This window comes from Podarcis vaucheri (genome assembly GCF_965113315.1).
Source record: "Podarcis vaucheri genome assembly, chromosome: 11".
NCBI classification, from domain to species: Eukaryota; Metazoa; Chordata; class Lepidosauria; order Squamata; family Lacertidae; genus Podarcis; species Podarcis vaucheri.
Window position 1 is genome coordinate 59,617,119 of NC_138749.1, and position 16,167 is coordinate 59,633,285.

At 43.1% G+C, this 16,167-nt stretch overlaps 1 protein-coding gene across 2 annotated transcripts in view; it reads left to right on the top strand.

The window, feature by feature from the left end:
• The first annotated feature begins 3,136 nt into the window (after window positions 1–3,136).
• The window catches only part of SLC28A3 (solute carrier family 28 member 3), a 47,466-nt gene continuing 34,435 nt past the window's right edge, over window positions 3,137–16,167 (top strand). For both annotated transcript variants that reach the window (XM_082241575.1, XM_082241576.1), the window contains exons 1-2: window positions 3,137–3,300; window positions 14,308–14,400. In XM_082241575.1, the coding sequence (XP_082097701.1) occupies window positions 3,241–3,300; window positions 14,308–14,400 (153 nt within the window). In that variant the 5' untranslated portion in view covers window positions 3,137–3,240. The remainder of the gene's footprint in view (window positions 3,301–14,307; window positions 14,401–16,167) is intronic.

Sequence of the window (16,167 nt, forward strand, 5' to 3'; positions counted from 1 at the left end):
TCTACAAGAATGGATACATTCTGCTTCCGCTTTTGATCTAGACTACGGAACAGGTTGAAAGTTATCAGAACCTTTCAAAATTCATATAAAATCAACCACAGCTCCAATTTTCTTGCTCTTGGTGTCATTCGACTCAGTTTCCCCAGGACTCCATGATGCTGCCCGACTCCATAATCCTCGAGACGGCAGGTCACGTACACAGGAACTCTTTAATCCCGTCAGATCGTCCTGCCCAGCCCTTTCCCCGGGCAATACCAGGTGGCAGACGATGCATATCTCTGACCCATTGTCTTGCCGCCACCGGTACTCAATAAATGTGTATCTATGTATATTTCCCGCTCTGCATATCCCCCCTCCCTCATCCGAAAATGTTAATTAATGTAATCCCACCTTTTCATAATGTATTCATGACGTGTAAAGTATATTCATGATGTAACTTGTGAAACCCAACCTTCCTATAATGTATTCATGACGTTTTCGCGCACTGTGTTATGGGATTTGGAGGGAACTTTTAAAAGTTTATGTCGCCCCATTCTCGGGGTTCAATCTCGCTTTGAACCTATTGCGCAATAAACTTGGATCTTCGCATTTTGCTCCTGCGTCCGGCTGAGCTTCCTTTTCTTCCGCTAGAATCCACGGACTTGGTCCGACTGGCTGGGTGGCAGGGTAAATACGCACCCAGATTTTCCGTAACAAGGACCTTTTCTGTGGGGTTTCAGACATGTGGTTTATATATGCAGGTGTGTGTGTGTGTGTGTGTGTGTGTGTGTGTGTGTATGACCTTAATTTTTTTAATTTCACCTTCATAACAGATTATAAGGCTTTCTGTTTGTTTCGAATGGTCTTCCAGAGAGAAGCAGAGTTTCTGTTACTGGAACTTGGCTATTGTTTTGATAGCGAAATGTTGCTCAAGTGTGTTATGGTGTGTGCCTTTGCAACGGCAGTTTCCCCTTGAAGTTTCTTTGCTCCAGTACAGCCACCTTAAGGTTAGTGACAGTGTGTCTTGGGAGGTTGAAATGTTCCCTTAATCCTTTTTTCAATATTGCCACAAGCCAAGACAATGACATTCGTCCTCTCACACACCTTCGGCGGCAGGCCTGTACTTGCTTATAGGCAACCTCCCAACACAAAACAGTTACTCACCGGTAACAAAAAGGCACATGACAGAGATAAGGGCACAGGTACCAGCGCCTGTGGCAGATATAGATGTCAATGCTACCCCCATTTCTACTTTGGAAACACTACTAATTATATAATCCACAACATAAGGGGATCATTCAGCTGCTCATTTTCCAATGCAATATATGCAATATGTAATTTGGCATGGTTCACAGGGAAAATAGGCTAGCCTCTATGCAAAGGAATAAATGGGTGCAAATCTGGGATTTGGCTATTTCAGCCTCATAGGGCACCCTGTAACTCATTGTATAAAAAAACTTCAAAGGGAAACTGCAGCATGAAACTGCTGAATTAAAATTTGTTAGAAATTGTAATGTTCCCTCTTGTGGATTGAATCACCACAATGGATTTTTTTTCACATCACGTGTTAATTGGTTGTTTGTGTTAATTATTACAGCTGGTTCTCTGTGAGTGTACAAATGGCCAGTGTTAATAATTGCTTTAAAACGTCACTGTGTGTACTTTTCTCCATTTTTTCCCTTTCCTGGGTTACGATCTTCCTCCCAGCCCTGTGTATATAAACCTGCAACTCATAATAGTATTTCATGCATCTGATGAACTGAACCTCCATCTGCAAAACCTTATGCCATAAAAATGTGTTAGCCTTTAAGATGCCACAAGACACTTTGTTGTTAATTCAAATAGTAAAGGATCCATCTCAAGTTTGACAAGTTTTAATACGTTGTGCACATTTATTGTTCTTAGCACTGAATTTTTAGAGGTAACAAAGAATATTGTAAATATTAAACATTTTTATACTCCATTGGTGACAATCCTATGTATGTTTCCCACTGTTTATGCTGATTGATAGAAGTACACAACATACGGTGCAATAAACGCACAAATAGAAGCTTAAGTATGCTTCCCCCAACATCTGCTTTGTAATCAGCTGTGGAGCCACAGTTTGTGGGTCTTCTACATGCACAGGGTACCACTGCATTCGTGCACTGGGCAGGTGCCAACACTGAAGCATATAGAGAAACCTCTGCCTGTATGCAACTCCAAGAAAGTGCATATCAGAGCCTCACATGTACCTACAGACTTTGTTGAGTGTTCAGGTAGGTATAGGGATTCCTCTTGGTAGTTCCACCACCTTCAAGAGGTTCTGGAGATGGCAGCCTCGGAGTGGGCATTCTCTGGGGCATCCCATCCCAGAGGTGTGTCTGGCACCTTCATTATTTGGGTTTTTGTCATATGCTGAAAATGTACCTCATTACCCTGCCTTTGACACTGGAGACATATTTTAGAACCCACCCTATTTCCTTGACTGTAATTTGTTTTAACTTATTTTAATATTGTTTTTCTAAAATGTTGTCTAAAATGTTAATAATAATAATAATAATAATAATAATTATTATTATTATTATTATTATTTATACCCCGCCCTTTCCGGCCAAAACCAGGCTCAGAGCGGCTAACATCAAATGTATAACACATTAACATAAAACAAGACAATCAATTAAAATACATCCTAAAATCAGATCAGGATCAGAATAAAATCCTATCAGATGGCAACCCACAGATTAGGGTTGGAACCTGCTACTGAACCTGGTGGTGAAGGGTGGGTAGGAAATATATCATCATCATCATCATTCACCCCAATTCAGTGACTCTAGCTTAGCACATATCCACCATAACCCCTCTCACTGGGAACTCCTAAGCAAAATTCCAAGTATTCAGTTTATTTTGGAGCTCATAATGGAATGTTTCCTGGGGACCTACAACCCTGGCTATAGAGGGGTAATGATTTAACAATCATATGAAACTCTTTTGGGTTCAAAGCCATGTGTTAATCATCATCTCAAAAGTTTCACAAGCTTGGGTTTTCACACTGGTTTGTGTGAGTGAGTGACTCCTCAGAGACACAGGAAGGTGGAGCAATGAATTCAGCATAAGAACCCTGGGAGTGGCTACAGTCAGGTAAACTTCTAGTAGTAAGAAGAACTACTGTACACACAGCTTAACTTGATATTGTTGGTGGCTGCATAGGACCACAGCCACAGCTTTGAGAAGTGTCTTTTTTTAAAAGCAACAACAGCCTTGCTCTACCTGAAGAAACAAATGGCTATACGGGAAGAAAATGGGAGTTTTGCCAATAGCTACAGGAACCCTGCATTTGAGGTAAGAGGAAAAGGTTTTCATTCTGTGGAAGGCTAAAATGGCACAGTAAGGTTTTAGGGAGCTTATCTGATCAACAGGGACAAAGGATTTTGCAATCCCTGGTACACCTGCCAAAATGTATCCTACCTGTGCTCTTGACCAAAAGGCTGAATACAATTGGGGCATTGTGAACAGAGGCTTCAGCCACTGCTTTCTTTGTCACTTACTGTATCACTATAGCAGACAGAACAATTCTTGGCATGTTGGGTTTTTTTTGTTTTAACTTTGGAGCCTTGTGAGTTTTGCTTACAGATTTTAAACATTCTCCTGCCTCCTGCTACCTTTCACTGACTGAAATTGTGCCCAGCAAATTATCATGGTCATTTGGGCTCTATGCCTGCTTTGGTAGTGTGGTAAAGTGGTTAGAGTGCCAGACTAGAGACCATGGAGTTCTGTGGGTGACCACAAACAAGGCAGTCATACCTCTCAGCCTTACCTACCCCTCATGGGGTTGTGATGAAGATGAAGTGTGGAGAGGGAGGAAAGTGCTTAGAGTTTGGATTTGATATCCCGCCTTTCACTCCCTTTAAGGAGTCTCAAAGCGGCTACCATTCTCCTTTCCCTTCCTCCCCCGCAACAAACACTCTGTGAGGTGAGTGAGGTTGAGAGACTTCAGAGAAGTGTGACTGGCCCAAGGTCACCCAGCAGCTGCATGTGGAGGAGCGGAGACGCAAACCCGGTTCCCCAGATTACGAGACTACCGCTCTTAACCAGTACATCACACTGGCTTACAGGATCCTATGAAGGTAGAGATAGGTTACAGCCATTTCTCCCCCAGGTAGAGATGCTCCCCAGTCAAGGGAAATAGCCATAGCCTGGACCGTAGAGTTCAGTAACAATGCAACTGCTTTGCACCCCATAGGTTTAGGTTCCAATTCCTGGCATCTCTGAGTAGGAACAGCAAAGGCCTTGTCTGAAACTGCAAACGGCTGCAGCCCATCAGTGTAAACCAGGGGTGACTGGCAGATAGGAAGGCATAAGCAGGAAGGATGTGGTTTTCCTTCCCCTTTTATCCAGCTATACTATAATCTGCATGGTCAGAGAATGAGCCAGGTTGAGCTCTAGGAGGAAAGAGAAATCTGCTGTGCTGATTTAAAAAACAGGCTTTATGATTAAGCAGTATGCAAATTTTGTTAAATAAATAAACCAAATGGGTGCAACCCTTCATAACAGTCAGAAGAAATACAAATGTTTGTAAACTATTTTGGGATTTAACATTCCAAGATGCAAGGATTGGAACCTGCTTTTTCAATAAACCCATCATTCCTTACCCCCCCCCCAATTTCCTCAAAAGTATGCTATCTTTGATGTAGCAGCAATATGCCATTTAAAAAACCCCGTGTAAAATGAATTATTTTCTAATAGTTTGTAGTACATATCATGACATAGTCCCCTCTAGGTTTACCAGGTCAGGACCATCCCATATTTCAGGGTCCAAACCCAAGACCCATAGCTGTCAACTTTTCCCTTTTCTTGCGAGGAATCCTATTCGAAATAAGGGAATTTCCCATTAAAAATGGGAAACGTTGACAGCTATGCTGAGAACTAGGGGAGTGCTACACATGGGGCAAGCCCAGTGAGGTAATTAAGCATGACACATTAATCACAGTCTCTGAGAGCATATCATTCAATGGAAGAACTGGAAGTCTAACAAATGAGAAAGTATGTCGCTGGTTGATAGAAACCTTAGCTCAAAGGGCTGTTCCCAGGTCCAGCTGAAGTAAGGGGATCATTCTTTCTCATGTCCTTAGGGAACCTGGGTAGTGAACATTGAATTTAGACTACAGTGGTACCTCAGGTTTCATACGCTTCAGGTTACAGACTCCGCTAACCCAGAAATAGTGCTTCAGGTTAAGAACTTTGCTTCAGGATGAGAACAGAAATTGGGCTCTGGTGGCACAGCAGCAGTAGGAAGCCTCCTTAGCTAAAGTGGTGCTTCAGGTTAAGAACAGTTTCAGGTTAAGAACGGACCTCCGGAATGAATTAAGTACTTAACCCGAGGTACCACTGTACTTGTTTCTGGCCAACAGGGTTTGAGTGCCCTCAGGCCAGGCAGCTCACGTGAACGCTATTGCAGGAAGAGAGGAGCCTAGTATGAGGATTTCAGATGGCAACAATCACTGTTGTGAACTGCTCTTGTGAACAGTTAATGATGCAAACAGTTAATGATTCAGTACTCTATGCATTCAGTTTCCTTTTGACATCACTACCTACAAACATCACCACCCACAGCTTATGCCACTAGACAAGACATTATTGTTTGTTCAGAAGCACCACCACCCCAAGAAAATACATGTAAGAATTTATACATAACATTAACATCAACCTTCTAGATCACCTGACTGGCATATAAAGCAATCTGGCAGAAGTGTGAAGTCAGGACAAAACAACTTCCCCAGCCTCTACTTTAAACAGAAACACACATACACATACACATACACATACACATACACATACACACTTTATTTTACAAGCTCTGTGTTTAAGACACAGGATGTAATGGGAGTTGCAGTCCACCAGTGTAAGAATTGCAAAGATCTTCTTTTTCACACAAAGAACAGACCTTTCCAAACTTCTGCTTGGCACAGAGATTTAAAAAAATTATTTCCCAAGCTCTGTGTTCAAGACTCCTGGGGAGCTGTCAGAAGAGAGTGAAAAAATAAAGTAGAAAAATATTGCAGAGCAAATTTTGTCAAGTATATAAAATCATGGTAAATAACCACTCCCCCCCCACCAAAAAACAATTACACATCACTAAACAAAATATCATTAGATGCAGTGATAATAATACTGAACTGAAGGACTAACTGGAACAGACGTACTTTAGAATTACTTTTTAAAAAACTGAAGCAGACATGAGAGGCTCTGACTTTGATTGAAGTGGTAGCACTGCTCAAGTCTTCTCAAAAAATGTTGTTCCAGTCTTACTCTTACCTCTGCCCCAGAGCTATTAGCTCCACTCAGCACTGGCAGGTGTCCATTTTAGCTCGTAGGGTAGAAGACATGAAGACCAACAGCCTGGGAATCCAGAGCCAGTGAGGCAGAGGCAGTGGCGTAGCGTGGGTTGTCAGCACCCGGGGCAAGGCAAGTAATTTGCACCCCCTAACCCATGGATTTGCGCCCCCTAACCCGTGGATTTGCGCCCCCTAACCCTAACCCCCAGATGTTGCGCCCGGTGCGGCCGGCCCCCCCTGCACCCCCCACGCTACGCCACTGGGCAGAGGCAACTATAATAAAATAAAATAAATTATTTATATCCCGCCCTCCCCAGCTGAAGCTGGGCTCAGAGCAGCTAACAACAGTAAAAGTAACACAGTTTACATAAAATCACAATCAATTAATTGAAATACATTCTAAAATCAATTCATTCTAAAATCAATTCAGAATCAAATTAATGGCAACCATTGAGCTAGAGTTCTATGAGGATTGCCAAAGGATTTTCCAAAACTAATCATGGTTTTGTCCAGTCCCTTTTTTCTGGGGGGACGCAGGGGGACGCATACCCCTAAACATTTTGTGAATCTAAGTTTGGCCTCCTTGAGGGGCAGTGTTTCAATATGAGTGGGAAAATGAGAGTACCCCTGAGCCTAAACATTCTTTTTTGGGGGAAAGCACGGGTTTTCTTCCCCTCCCTGCTGAGTTCAACACAGGCAACAGTGAGAGGAGGCTTGACACCCAGGGTCACCCTGGCAGCCAGTTGTGAGTAAGAAGGCATGGAGGTAAGGGGCTGGCTGGAGGCAAGCTGTTGGTGATGGGGCACTGCCACTTTCGTCCTAATGAACCAGTGTCCACTGAACCCATCCCTGGAAAGGAGATTAACCAGGAACCTATTGCACCTGCATATTTTCTATTGCAGGTTGTGAGATAGATAGTGGCTCCTTATGTTAAATACCCCATCTCCCAGTGCTAGTGATAAAAACTGGGGTCCCTTGTGGCTACTTTAACATTAAAAAAAATATGGATCACAGACTTCCCGTATCCTGCTGTGTTTAGACCCAAGTTTCACACCTTAGGGATGCACTAAGAGTTTAATCATTAAGCTTAAACAAAGAGCATCGTTCATTCATTCTAGAGAGTAAATAAGTGAATTATCAGCTTATATCAATTGCTTACATACAGCTATCTACTTCCTAATGGTCAAAAGGTCATAATAGGAATGCTTTCTAGGCTACTAATGGGAGTGGCCTTGCAGTGACAGTCTTTGTTCCCTCCTTCCCTCTATGTTTGGAAAGGGCTTTTCTAAGACCATCAGCAATTAACAAGTGGTTAATTGCTTTAGCTCCAAGCCAAGAAAAGCTTCACACACTCATTTCTGCACAGCAAAGGGTTCTCAAATGCAGATGCACTATTTATGTTAATTCTAGTTGGCTATCATGAGTAATTTGAGGCAGCATGGGTTGGCTTCCCTACCAAACCAAGAAAGAAAGAAAGAAAGAAAGAAAGAAAGAAAGAAAGAAAGAAAGCTGCTGACAGTTGACAGTAGTAGGAAAGGCTCTTGCATCTGAGTTCTCCCTCTCTGCTCTGAAACAGTGAGAAGACCTACAGTCCTGGGGCAGAATAGGGAATGAGGAAGCTACAGCCACACAAGATGGGAACAGCCATAATGCCTCAATGAGAATGGAGAATTTGGGCCAGGGGGTGGTTATCCACAGCAATTCTAGGTGTGAAATTCAATGCAGCTCTATGTAAGGGATGCACTCATAGAACACTCATGCAACAAGGTCCACTTTCCTCCCTTCTCCTCCTCCCTTGTATCACATGCACACACCCTAAACCTGTTTCGGGAATCCTTCCAGGCACCCAGTGCATGTTTAGGGGGTGAGGTGCATGGGGGGGGGAGAGTCTCATTGCATGAGCAGACCTTGTTCCATGCATGTAACAACTTAGTTGAATCCCACCCTGTGTGCCCAAGAAGACAAAAGCAGTCCTTTTAAGTCAGCTGCTTTGGAGATTTAATGCACAGCTGGCATTCCCCTAAACCTGGTTATACATTTCTTCTTGTATATGTATCATACTGTTCTGGTTACTTAAGGATCAGCTCTCAGAGAATGTTCTCACTGGTAATATATATGATAAGTAATTTTTCCCAGGGTGTACACACCTGTTCTTCATGTCCCCTAGCTCATCTCTCACAGAGCAGGTTTTGCATGCTTTTGAAGCATTACAGACACTATTCGTTCTATTATTTCTATGTCATTTCCAACACTCTGAAGGCATACAGACATGAAATATGGAGACTTTTTGGCATGACTTTCCCTTAGGGCATAGCAGATATTTGAACATTCCAGGAAGAGGTTCTCCATTCATTTCAAATGGGGCTTGTGAGGGATAATTTCTCAGTGGATTTTGCTCTTGTGATACAATAGTATTCATTGTTCTTTTTCTTTCTAAACAAATCTTTGCCGTGAGCTGCCTTGACTCACAAAAGTGACACAGAAAGGCTGGAGTGGAATATTTGAGTAAATAAGTAATTATTTTTTCAAATAGGGACTTGCCTAAGACCGTGCAGGAAGCTCACGCCAGAAGTGAAATTTCAAGTGGGGATTGTAGTGGTTTTTTTTACACTTCATACTTAGTCACTGCGCTCTGCTATGCGGAACTGTGGCTTCTTTCACAAACGTGCCTTTCCCGTCAGCAACTGGGCAATGCAAATCTCTTGAGGAAATACACGTTCCTCTGGTTTAAACTCTTATGCCAAAACAGGACCACCAATATAACAAATCCTGAACTAATGTCAACCTCCTGAATAGTAAAGCCTCATAATCCAGAGCGCAGCATACAATTAAGCAAAGAGTGGTTTCTGGCTACATCAAAGATAAGGGTTGTTTGTTTTTTTTCATGGACAGAGAACTGCATTTCCTTCTGGGCAATTTTCCTGGGGGCCAAATGCCAGTGATGGGTAGGAGCAGAGGCAAACATGGGAAGAACAATGAACGTGTATTTTACCTTTGAACAGCAGGCTAGTTCCTACACACACTCATACAACCCTCTATATCCTCTACCCAGACATACAAGCAGCATGATCAGCAATATCAGAGTAGACAGTTAAAATTTATCAGGTGGGGGGACAGTCAATAAGGGAGCAAAACAGGAGCAGTGCAAACACACCCACCTGCTGGCCAGGTCCAATTCCCCATCCCTGATCCAGAGTCAGAGACTTAGGCTGGGTTTAAAGGTAAAGGGGCCCCTGACCATTAGGTCCAGTCATGGCCAACTCTGGGGTTGTGGCGCTCATCTCGCTTTACTGGCCGAGGGAGCTGGCGTACAGCTTCTGGGTCATGTGGCCAGCATGACTAAGCCACTTCTGGCGAACCAGAGCAGTGCACGGAAATGCCGTTTACCTTCCCGCCGGAGTGGTACCTATTTATCTACTTGCACTTTGATGTGCTTTCGAACTGCTAGGTTGGCAGGAGCAGGGACTGAGCAATGGGAGCTCACCCCATCGCAGGGATTCGAACCCCTGACCTTCTTATCAGCAAGCCCTAGGCTCTGTGGTTTAACCCACAGCACCACCCGTGTCGCAGTTTACACTGGGTTTACACTGTACCTATAAAACACATTAAATGCACACACAAACAGCGACGGAAGAAGCCGCTCGGGCGCTTGGAGCAAGCCACCCATAGGGGTGTGGTGCACTGAGGGGCCTCTGGAGTCTTCCTGCCTCCTCCCACTTAGCCGCCCTACAGCTGGGGGGGGAGGCAGGGGGTGGACCATTTGGGCAGCGCGGAGCCTTGGAGCACCCAAGCCACCCCATCTCTCCCAGGAGAGACGCATGGCTCGGGCGAGCCACAGGCCCCACCATGAGTGCCACCCTGCATTTTGTCACCCCCCCCCAGTGGTGACACCCAGGGCAGCCCGCATCCACTGCACCCCCCTTCCTCCGCCCCTGCACACAAACGCACACAGATAAGGGTTGCTGGGAATTGTGACTCGGAGGGATAAACCACAGTGCTTCGAATTCTTTGAGGGAAAGAACATGCTTCAAACGTGCTTTCTTTTCAAATAAGTTTTATTAGTTTTCCAACATTCTCTCAATAATACCCAAATTATAACAATATCAATTAATTCCAGATCAAATGTGCTTTAAATGAATAGCGCCTACACAGCCCATGAATCACTCTGCCCAATTGGGTGGTATCTTCAATGCTGTTGTTTTGTTTTGCTTTTACACATTTGTTGTACATTTAAGGCAGAGGTGGTGAAGCCATGGCTCTCAAGATGTTGCTGTACTCCCCATGCTTATCCTCAGTCCCAGCCAGCATGGCCAAAGGTTAGGGATGATAGCAACCTCTGGAGTGGCACGCTTCATCCCTCATTTAAACAATACAGCCTAAGACAAATGCAAGTGTGCACAGAGAAGGCTCTCTAGAGACTTTCTAACAAGTAGGTCAGAGGTGGAGATGCTTGCCCAAAGAACAGCATTCATTGTACCTGAATGAGCATCTTTAAAGGGCTCAGAATTGCTCTCCTGTATCCTTACTGAGGCAGGATGGTGGCAATATGCTTTGGCATGAACTCTGAACCAGGAACCTCTTCAGTAAAAGCCAAGCTGTGTACACTTTACTGTTTACCCTGGCTCCAGTCTGCCCCCACTGCTATTGTTCGAAGCTGAGCAAGCAGCGCATTAGTCACAATCCATACCTATCCAGTAGTTTCTTGACAAATGCTGCTGTTTGGCATTTCCCCTCTCAAACAAGCTTCCATCTGCTTTGAAAATGTAAGCTGCAGTTTGTCAATTGGAAGTCTACTCAATAGTGATCCAGAGTAGATTCCAATGTATAGTTAGGAGAGTGAAACACGTTGCAGGATCCCCCAAAATAGACCAGAGGCAATTGTATTCCACCCAGCAAAGCTTTACTGCTACTGAAGGCAAATGAGCATAATGGATACAAATTCAATACAATCAGGATTGACACTGTCCATAAGAAATCCAGTTAACTTAAACTTACAAGTTACTTATAATAAGCATATAGTATACTAGAACAAAAACCACACTAGAACAAAAGTCAGAGAAAGTGTGAAAGCCAGGCTCCTTCTGGCCTCTTATTATAGTACCAAAGGTATCCTTGACTTTGAAGACACTCAGAACGCAAGGGAGAAACGTGCTAAGAGGAAGGCACGCTTGGCAAATCCACATCGTGGTCAACTCCTGCCTGGGAACCAATGTCCCCACTGTGGAAGGACATGTGGGTCCAGAATTGGCCTCCACAGTCACTTATGGACTCATTGTTAAAACCGTGTTTATGGAAGACAATCTTACTCGGCTACGAGTGATCGCCAAAGAAGAAGAAGAAAGAAGACAGAAAGACAAAACAGAACCAGTTTAAATCAGCTGTACCCAGTTTCCCAGAAGCAATAACCCAAACATCAGGAACCTTCTGCTTGCTTCTTTCACACAGAGAAGCTTCCAGAACCCTCTTGAATTACGTAGAATAGGGGGAAGAAACTCTACACATCAGATCAATACTTTCTGCACTAAGAAATGAAAACTGACACAGTTAAGCTGAGGTGTGTACATTTGTGACATCTGTGGTAATGCACATCAGGGGAAGACATCCTTGTCCCCTCTGATGTGTACAGCAAAATAATAATAATAATAATAATAATAATAATAATAATAATAATAATAATAATAATAAATTTATTTATACCCCGCCTATCTGGCTGGGTTTCCCCAGCCACTCTGGGCGGCTTCCACAGAGACCAAAAATACACTAAAATGTCACACATTAAAAACTTCCCTGAACAGGGCTGCCTTAAGATGACTTCTGAATGTCAGGTAGTTATCGCTTTGACATCTGATGGTAGGGCGTTCCACAGGGCGGGCACCACTACCGAGAAGGCCCTCTGCCTGGTTCCCTGTAGCTTTGCTTCTCACAATGAGGGAACCACCAGAAGGCCCTCAGCACTGGACCTCAGCATCCGGGCAGAACGATGGGGGTGGAGACGCTCCTTCAGGTATACTGGGCCGAGGCCGTTTAGGGCTTTAAAGGTCAACACCAACACTTTGAATTGTGCTCGGAAACGTGCTGAGAGTCAACATAAAAATGTTACTTGAAACACAGCACAGGGAAAATACTACACCTTGCTGCATTTTAAGCCACCGGTGTGTACACAGCCCAAGTTCCCCAAAAAACCTCTCAGATATTCATATCCATGAACCTTAGGTGATCCCTTCCCTTTTTGTTTCTATATCATTTTTGCATGCCTGCCTACATGACTAGTGGCATGTAATTAATTAATTAATGTAGTTTCTTTAACCTGGGCAGGATCTGTTTTCATTAAGAGCTTTACATTTTCATTTCCTGAAGGCCATGTCAGAGCAGATGATTCAGAAGCCACTCCTGCCCTCGGGATAGAAAGGAAAAGTATTTGCATATGGCATAGCAGTGAAGTCAGGCCTATAATCATGCTGCCATTATGACAATGGCAGATTGGGTCCAAGGAAGTGGTGCATCTTTTCATGGCCTTGATCCAGAACAGAGAACTGACTCATTTCAGTCACAAAGAGAGATTCTAAAGAACCACCAAGGAATCCAAGCATGGTTATGTCTGGGACCCATCTTTGCTGAGAAGTATGATCCAACACAAAGGAGAGCAGGGCTCCTATACCTTGACCAGTTGTGTCGTGTTGGACATTTCGGCAGGCACAACTCATCATGCAGATGTGATAAACAGCGGCATCAGCTGAAATTGCTCTATATAATGAAATTGATGAAGAACATCACCTTCCTTTGTTCTTTTCTGGTCACCCGATTGCAGTTTTCACGAACTTGGTGCCCTCCAGACTACAACTCCCATTAGCCAGGGAAGAAGGCATCCTTCCAAATTTTCTGGTTCCACAAAAGCTCTAGGCAAAATTGCTAGCGTGATCTTTACGGTGAATTGGAGACCACAAGTTTTGAAAAATACATTGTAAGCAAGGAGTAATCATAACCAAAGGGCAACATATAACAAAACCACATGATTGTTTAGACTACACAAGCCCACAATCTAAGACTAAACTTTAAACAGCTGCCAGATACTATGTAGTTCAGGGTTTTAGTATCTAAGTTTACAAGTATAGCTTTACCCACTTGTGAAGAACTATGAGAAACGGGGGGGGGGGGAAATTGCATCAGTCTAAATTTCTGTCAGTAAAATATCATATGCATATGAGCTCTGGCCTATTTGGAATCTGGTACAGCTGCCAACTTTCCAAGCAACCATGGGAGTTGTGCCTTTAACAGCAGTTATGTAGACATTAACAGACATTAACACAGAAATGGGGACTTGTGGCCTTCCAGATGTTGTTGGACTACAATTCTTATCATCCCTGACTATTAGCCATGCTGACTGGGACTCTTAAGAGTCCAACAACACAGGTTCCTTATCTCTTCCACAGTTTACTTCGGTATTTTTTGTGGACAGTCTAGACGCCTGCTGTGGGACGACAAATAAATCTTTGAGATGGGTCATGGGGAAACTGAATTAGACTGGACCAGAATACTATGAAGTCAGTACTAAATACTAGGAATCCTTAATTCTGCAGCTCCCGCTTCATCCATTAGGCGCCTCCCATGGTTCCTATAGTGCTATTTGAAACCTCCAGGTATAGGGCTGCATATAAATTGAAACAACAACAACCTGCTCACCAAAATTCACAATCACCCTTTTCAGAAGGTCAAGCTGTGTAGGTGAGTGGCAGAGGGTCGACAGTGTGCACTTTCTATTCTATGCCCTACAAGAGCTCACTTGAACGTTGTAATAACAGACAATACAACTGCAGACTCTCACGTAGACAAGTATGGTGTTTCACTGAGGATGAATGTCTGAAAGTGTCTATTGTCTCTCTTTAACTCTGCTATCTTCTTATTAAGGCATTGCAGTGGGGGTGTCCTCACTGTTGTTGTCCAATGGGCTGATAAAGGTTTGTTATTAACTTCCAATCAGAACAAATCCTCTGTTTTCAATTGTTGTGCCTTTTAGGAGGAAATCGAAAGTGATGATACAAACAAAAAGAATGATATAGCAATGAGACACAGGAACATGGAAAAAGGCAACCCCCTCCATCCTAACCAGGTAAGAACTACTTATTTCACTCACTTGCTACAAGCACTTCTGAATCTGAATACCAACCAAGCTAAGGGCCAAGCTACACTTCTTGTTATAGCAGACTCCCTCAATGTGGTTTCTTCCAGATGTTGTTGGACTCCAACGTTCATCAGCCCCAGCCAGCATGGCCAACAGACAGGTTGACAGGAGACTTAGTCCAGCAGTGGCAGACTTTGGGCTTTCAGATTTCAGTGGTGCCCTGTGCAACACCAAAATTTGATGTTCCCCCTCCTCTCACATCTCATTCTCAGTTATTGTTGCAGTGTCCCCTGCGACAGCCTCATGGCTGGGCCCCCAGTGCAGGTGAACCAGTTGCACCCCCCCAAAAAAATCTGCCTCCGAGTTCAGCAACATCTGGAGGATGGGGAAAGCAGTGTTAAAAAATCTGGATTTTTTAAAAATGGGTGGGGCCAGGAGGAGTTTACCCATTTCCACCTGCCCCACAGTCCTGACAACACTCACACACAACTTCCATCTTGCAATTGCTGTTGGGGGGGGGGATTTTCCTTTGGACCATGGTGCAAGGGGAACTTCTTCCTGTGATCATGATTCTGATCCCTGCTGCTTTCTCTTCCTTTTTAAAATAACACTTATTTTTTTAAAAAATAATATTTATTACTTTCCAACAATTTAAACACTACAAAATAAAAGAAATAAACAATACAATACAAAAACAATACCTTACACTAACACATGAAACTAACAAAACAAAACAGTTTAAAACACATCAAACAGTTTCAATATCTTATCTTTCATTCACTTATTTCAACGACCTCCTCACACCTCCCTTTTTGTATTCCACTTCTATTAATTGTTTCAGCAATTCCTTTCCATCTTCCTCTGCTTTCTATCCTTTAATTATCTTAACACATTCTAACCTTATTTTTCCCTTTAATACTCTATTAATCTATTTATACTTAATTCCTTATAACATTTCTACTAAAGCCATATAACTTCATTCCAACATTTTCCTAACATTCATTAATTTTACAGTATTTCTGTAAATAGTCTTTAAACTTTTTCCAGTCTTCTTCCACCAACTCCTCTCCCTGGTCTCGGATTCTGCCAGTCATTTCCGCCAGTTCCATGTAGTCCATCAACTTCATCTGCCATTCTTCCCGGGTGGGTAAATCTTGTGTCTTCCAATACTTCACGATGAGTATTCTTGCTGCTGTTGTTGCATACATAAAAAAAAATCTATCCCTCTTTGACACCAATTGGCCAACCATGCCCAGGAGAAAGGCTTCTGGTTTCTTCAGAAAGGTATATTTGAGTACCTTTTTCATTTCGTTATAGATCATCTCCCAGAATGTCTTAATCTTTGGGCATGTCCACCAAAGGTGAAAGAATGTACCTTCAGTCTCATTACAGTTCCAACATTTATTGTCGGGCAAATGATAAATTTTTGCAAGCTTGACTGGTGTCATGTACCACCTATAAATCATTTTCATTAAATTTTCTCTTAGGGCATTACATGCCATAAATTTCATAACTGTGGTCCATAACTGTTCCCAGGCAGCCATCATTATGTTATGTCCAACATCTTGTGCCCCCTTTTTAAAATAACACTTAAGGTGATGGTGTTTTTAATATAACAGCCCAAAAACCCACAATCCTATGCAGTGTTAGGCTAGCTTAAGGTCATATATGTCAGCAGAGGTAGATGCCTGGGACTCGGCTGCAGGAAAGAATGGAAGAGAATTTCATTTGTTTGCGTGTTCAGACCCAGAAACC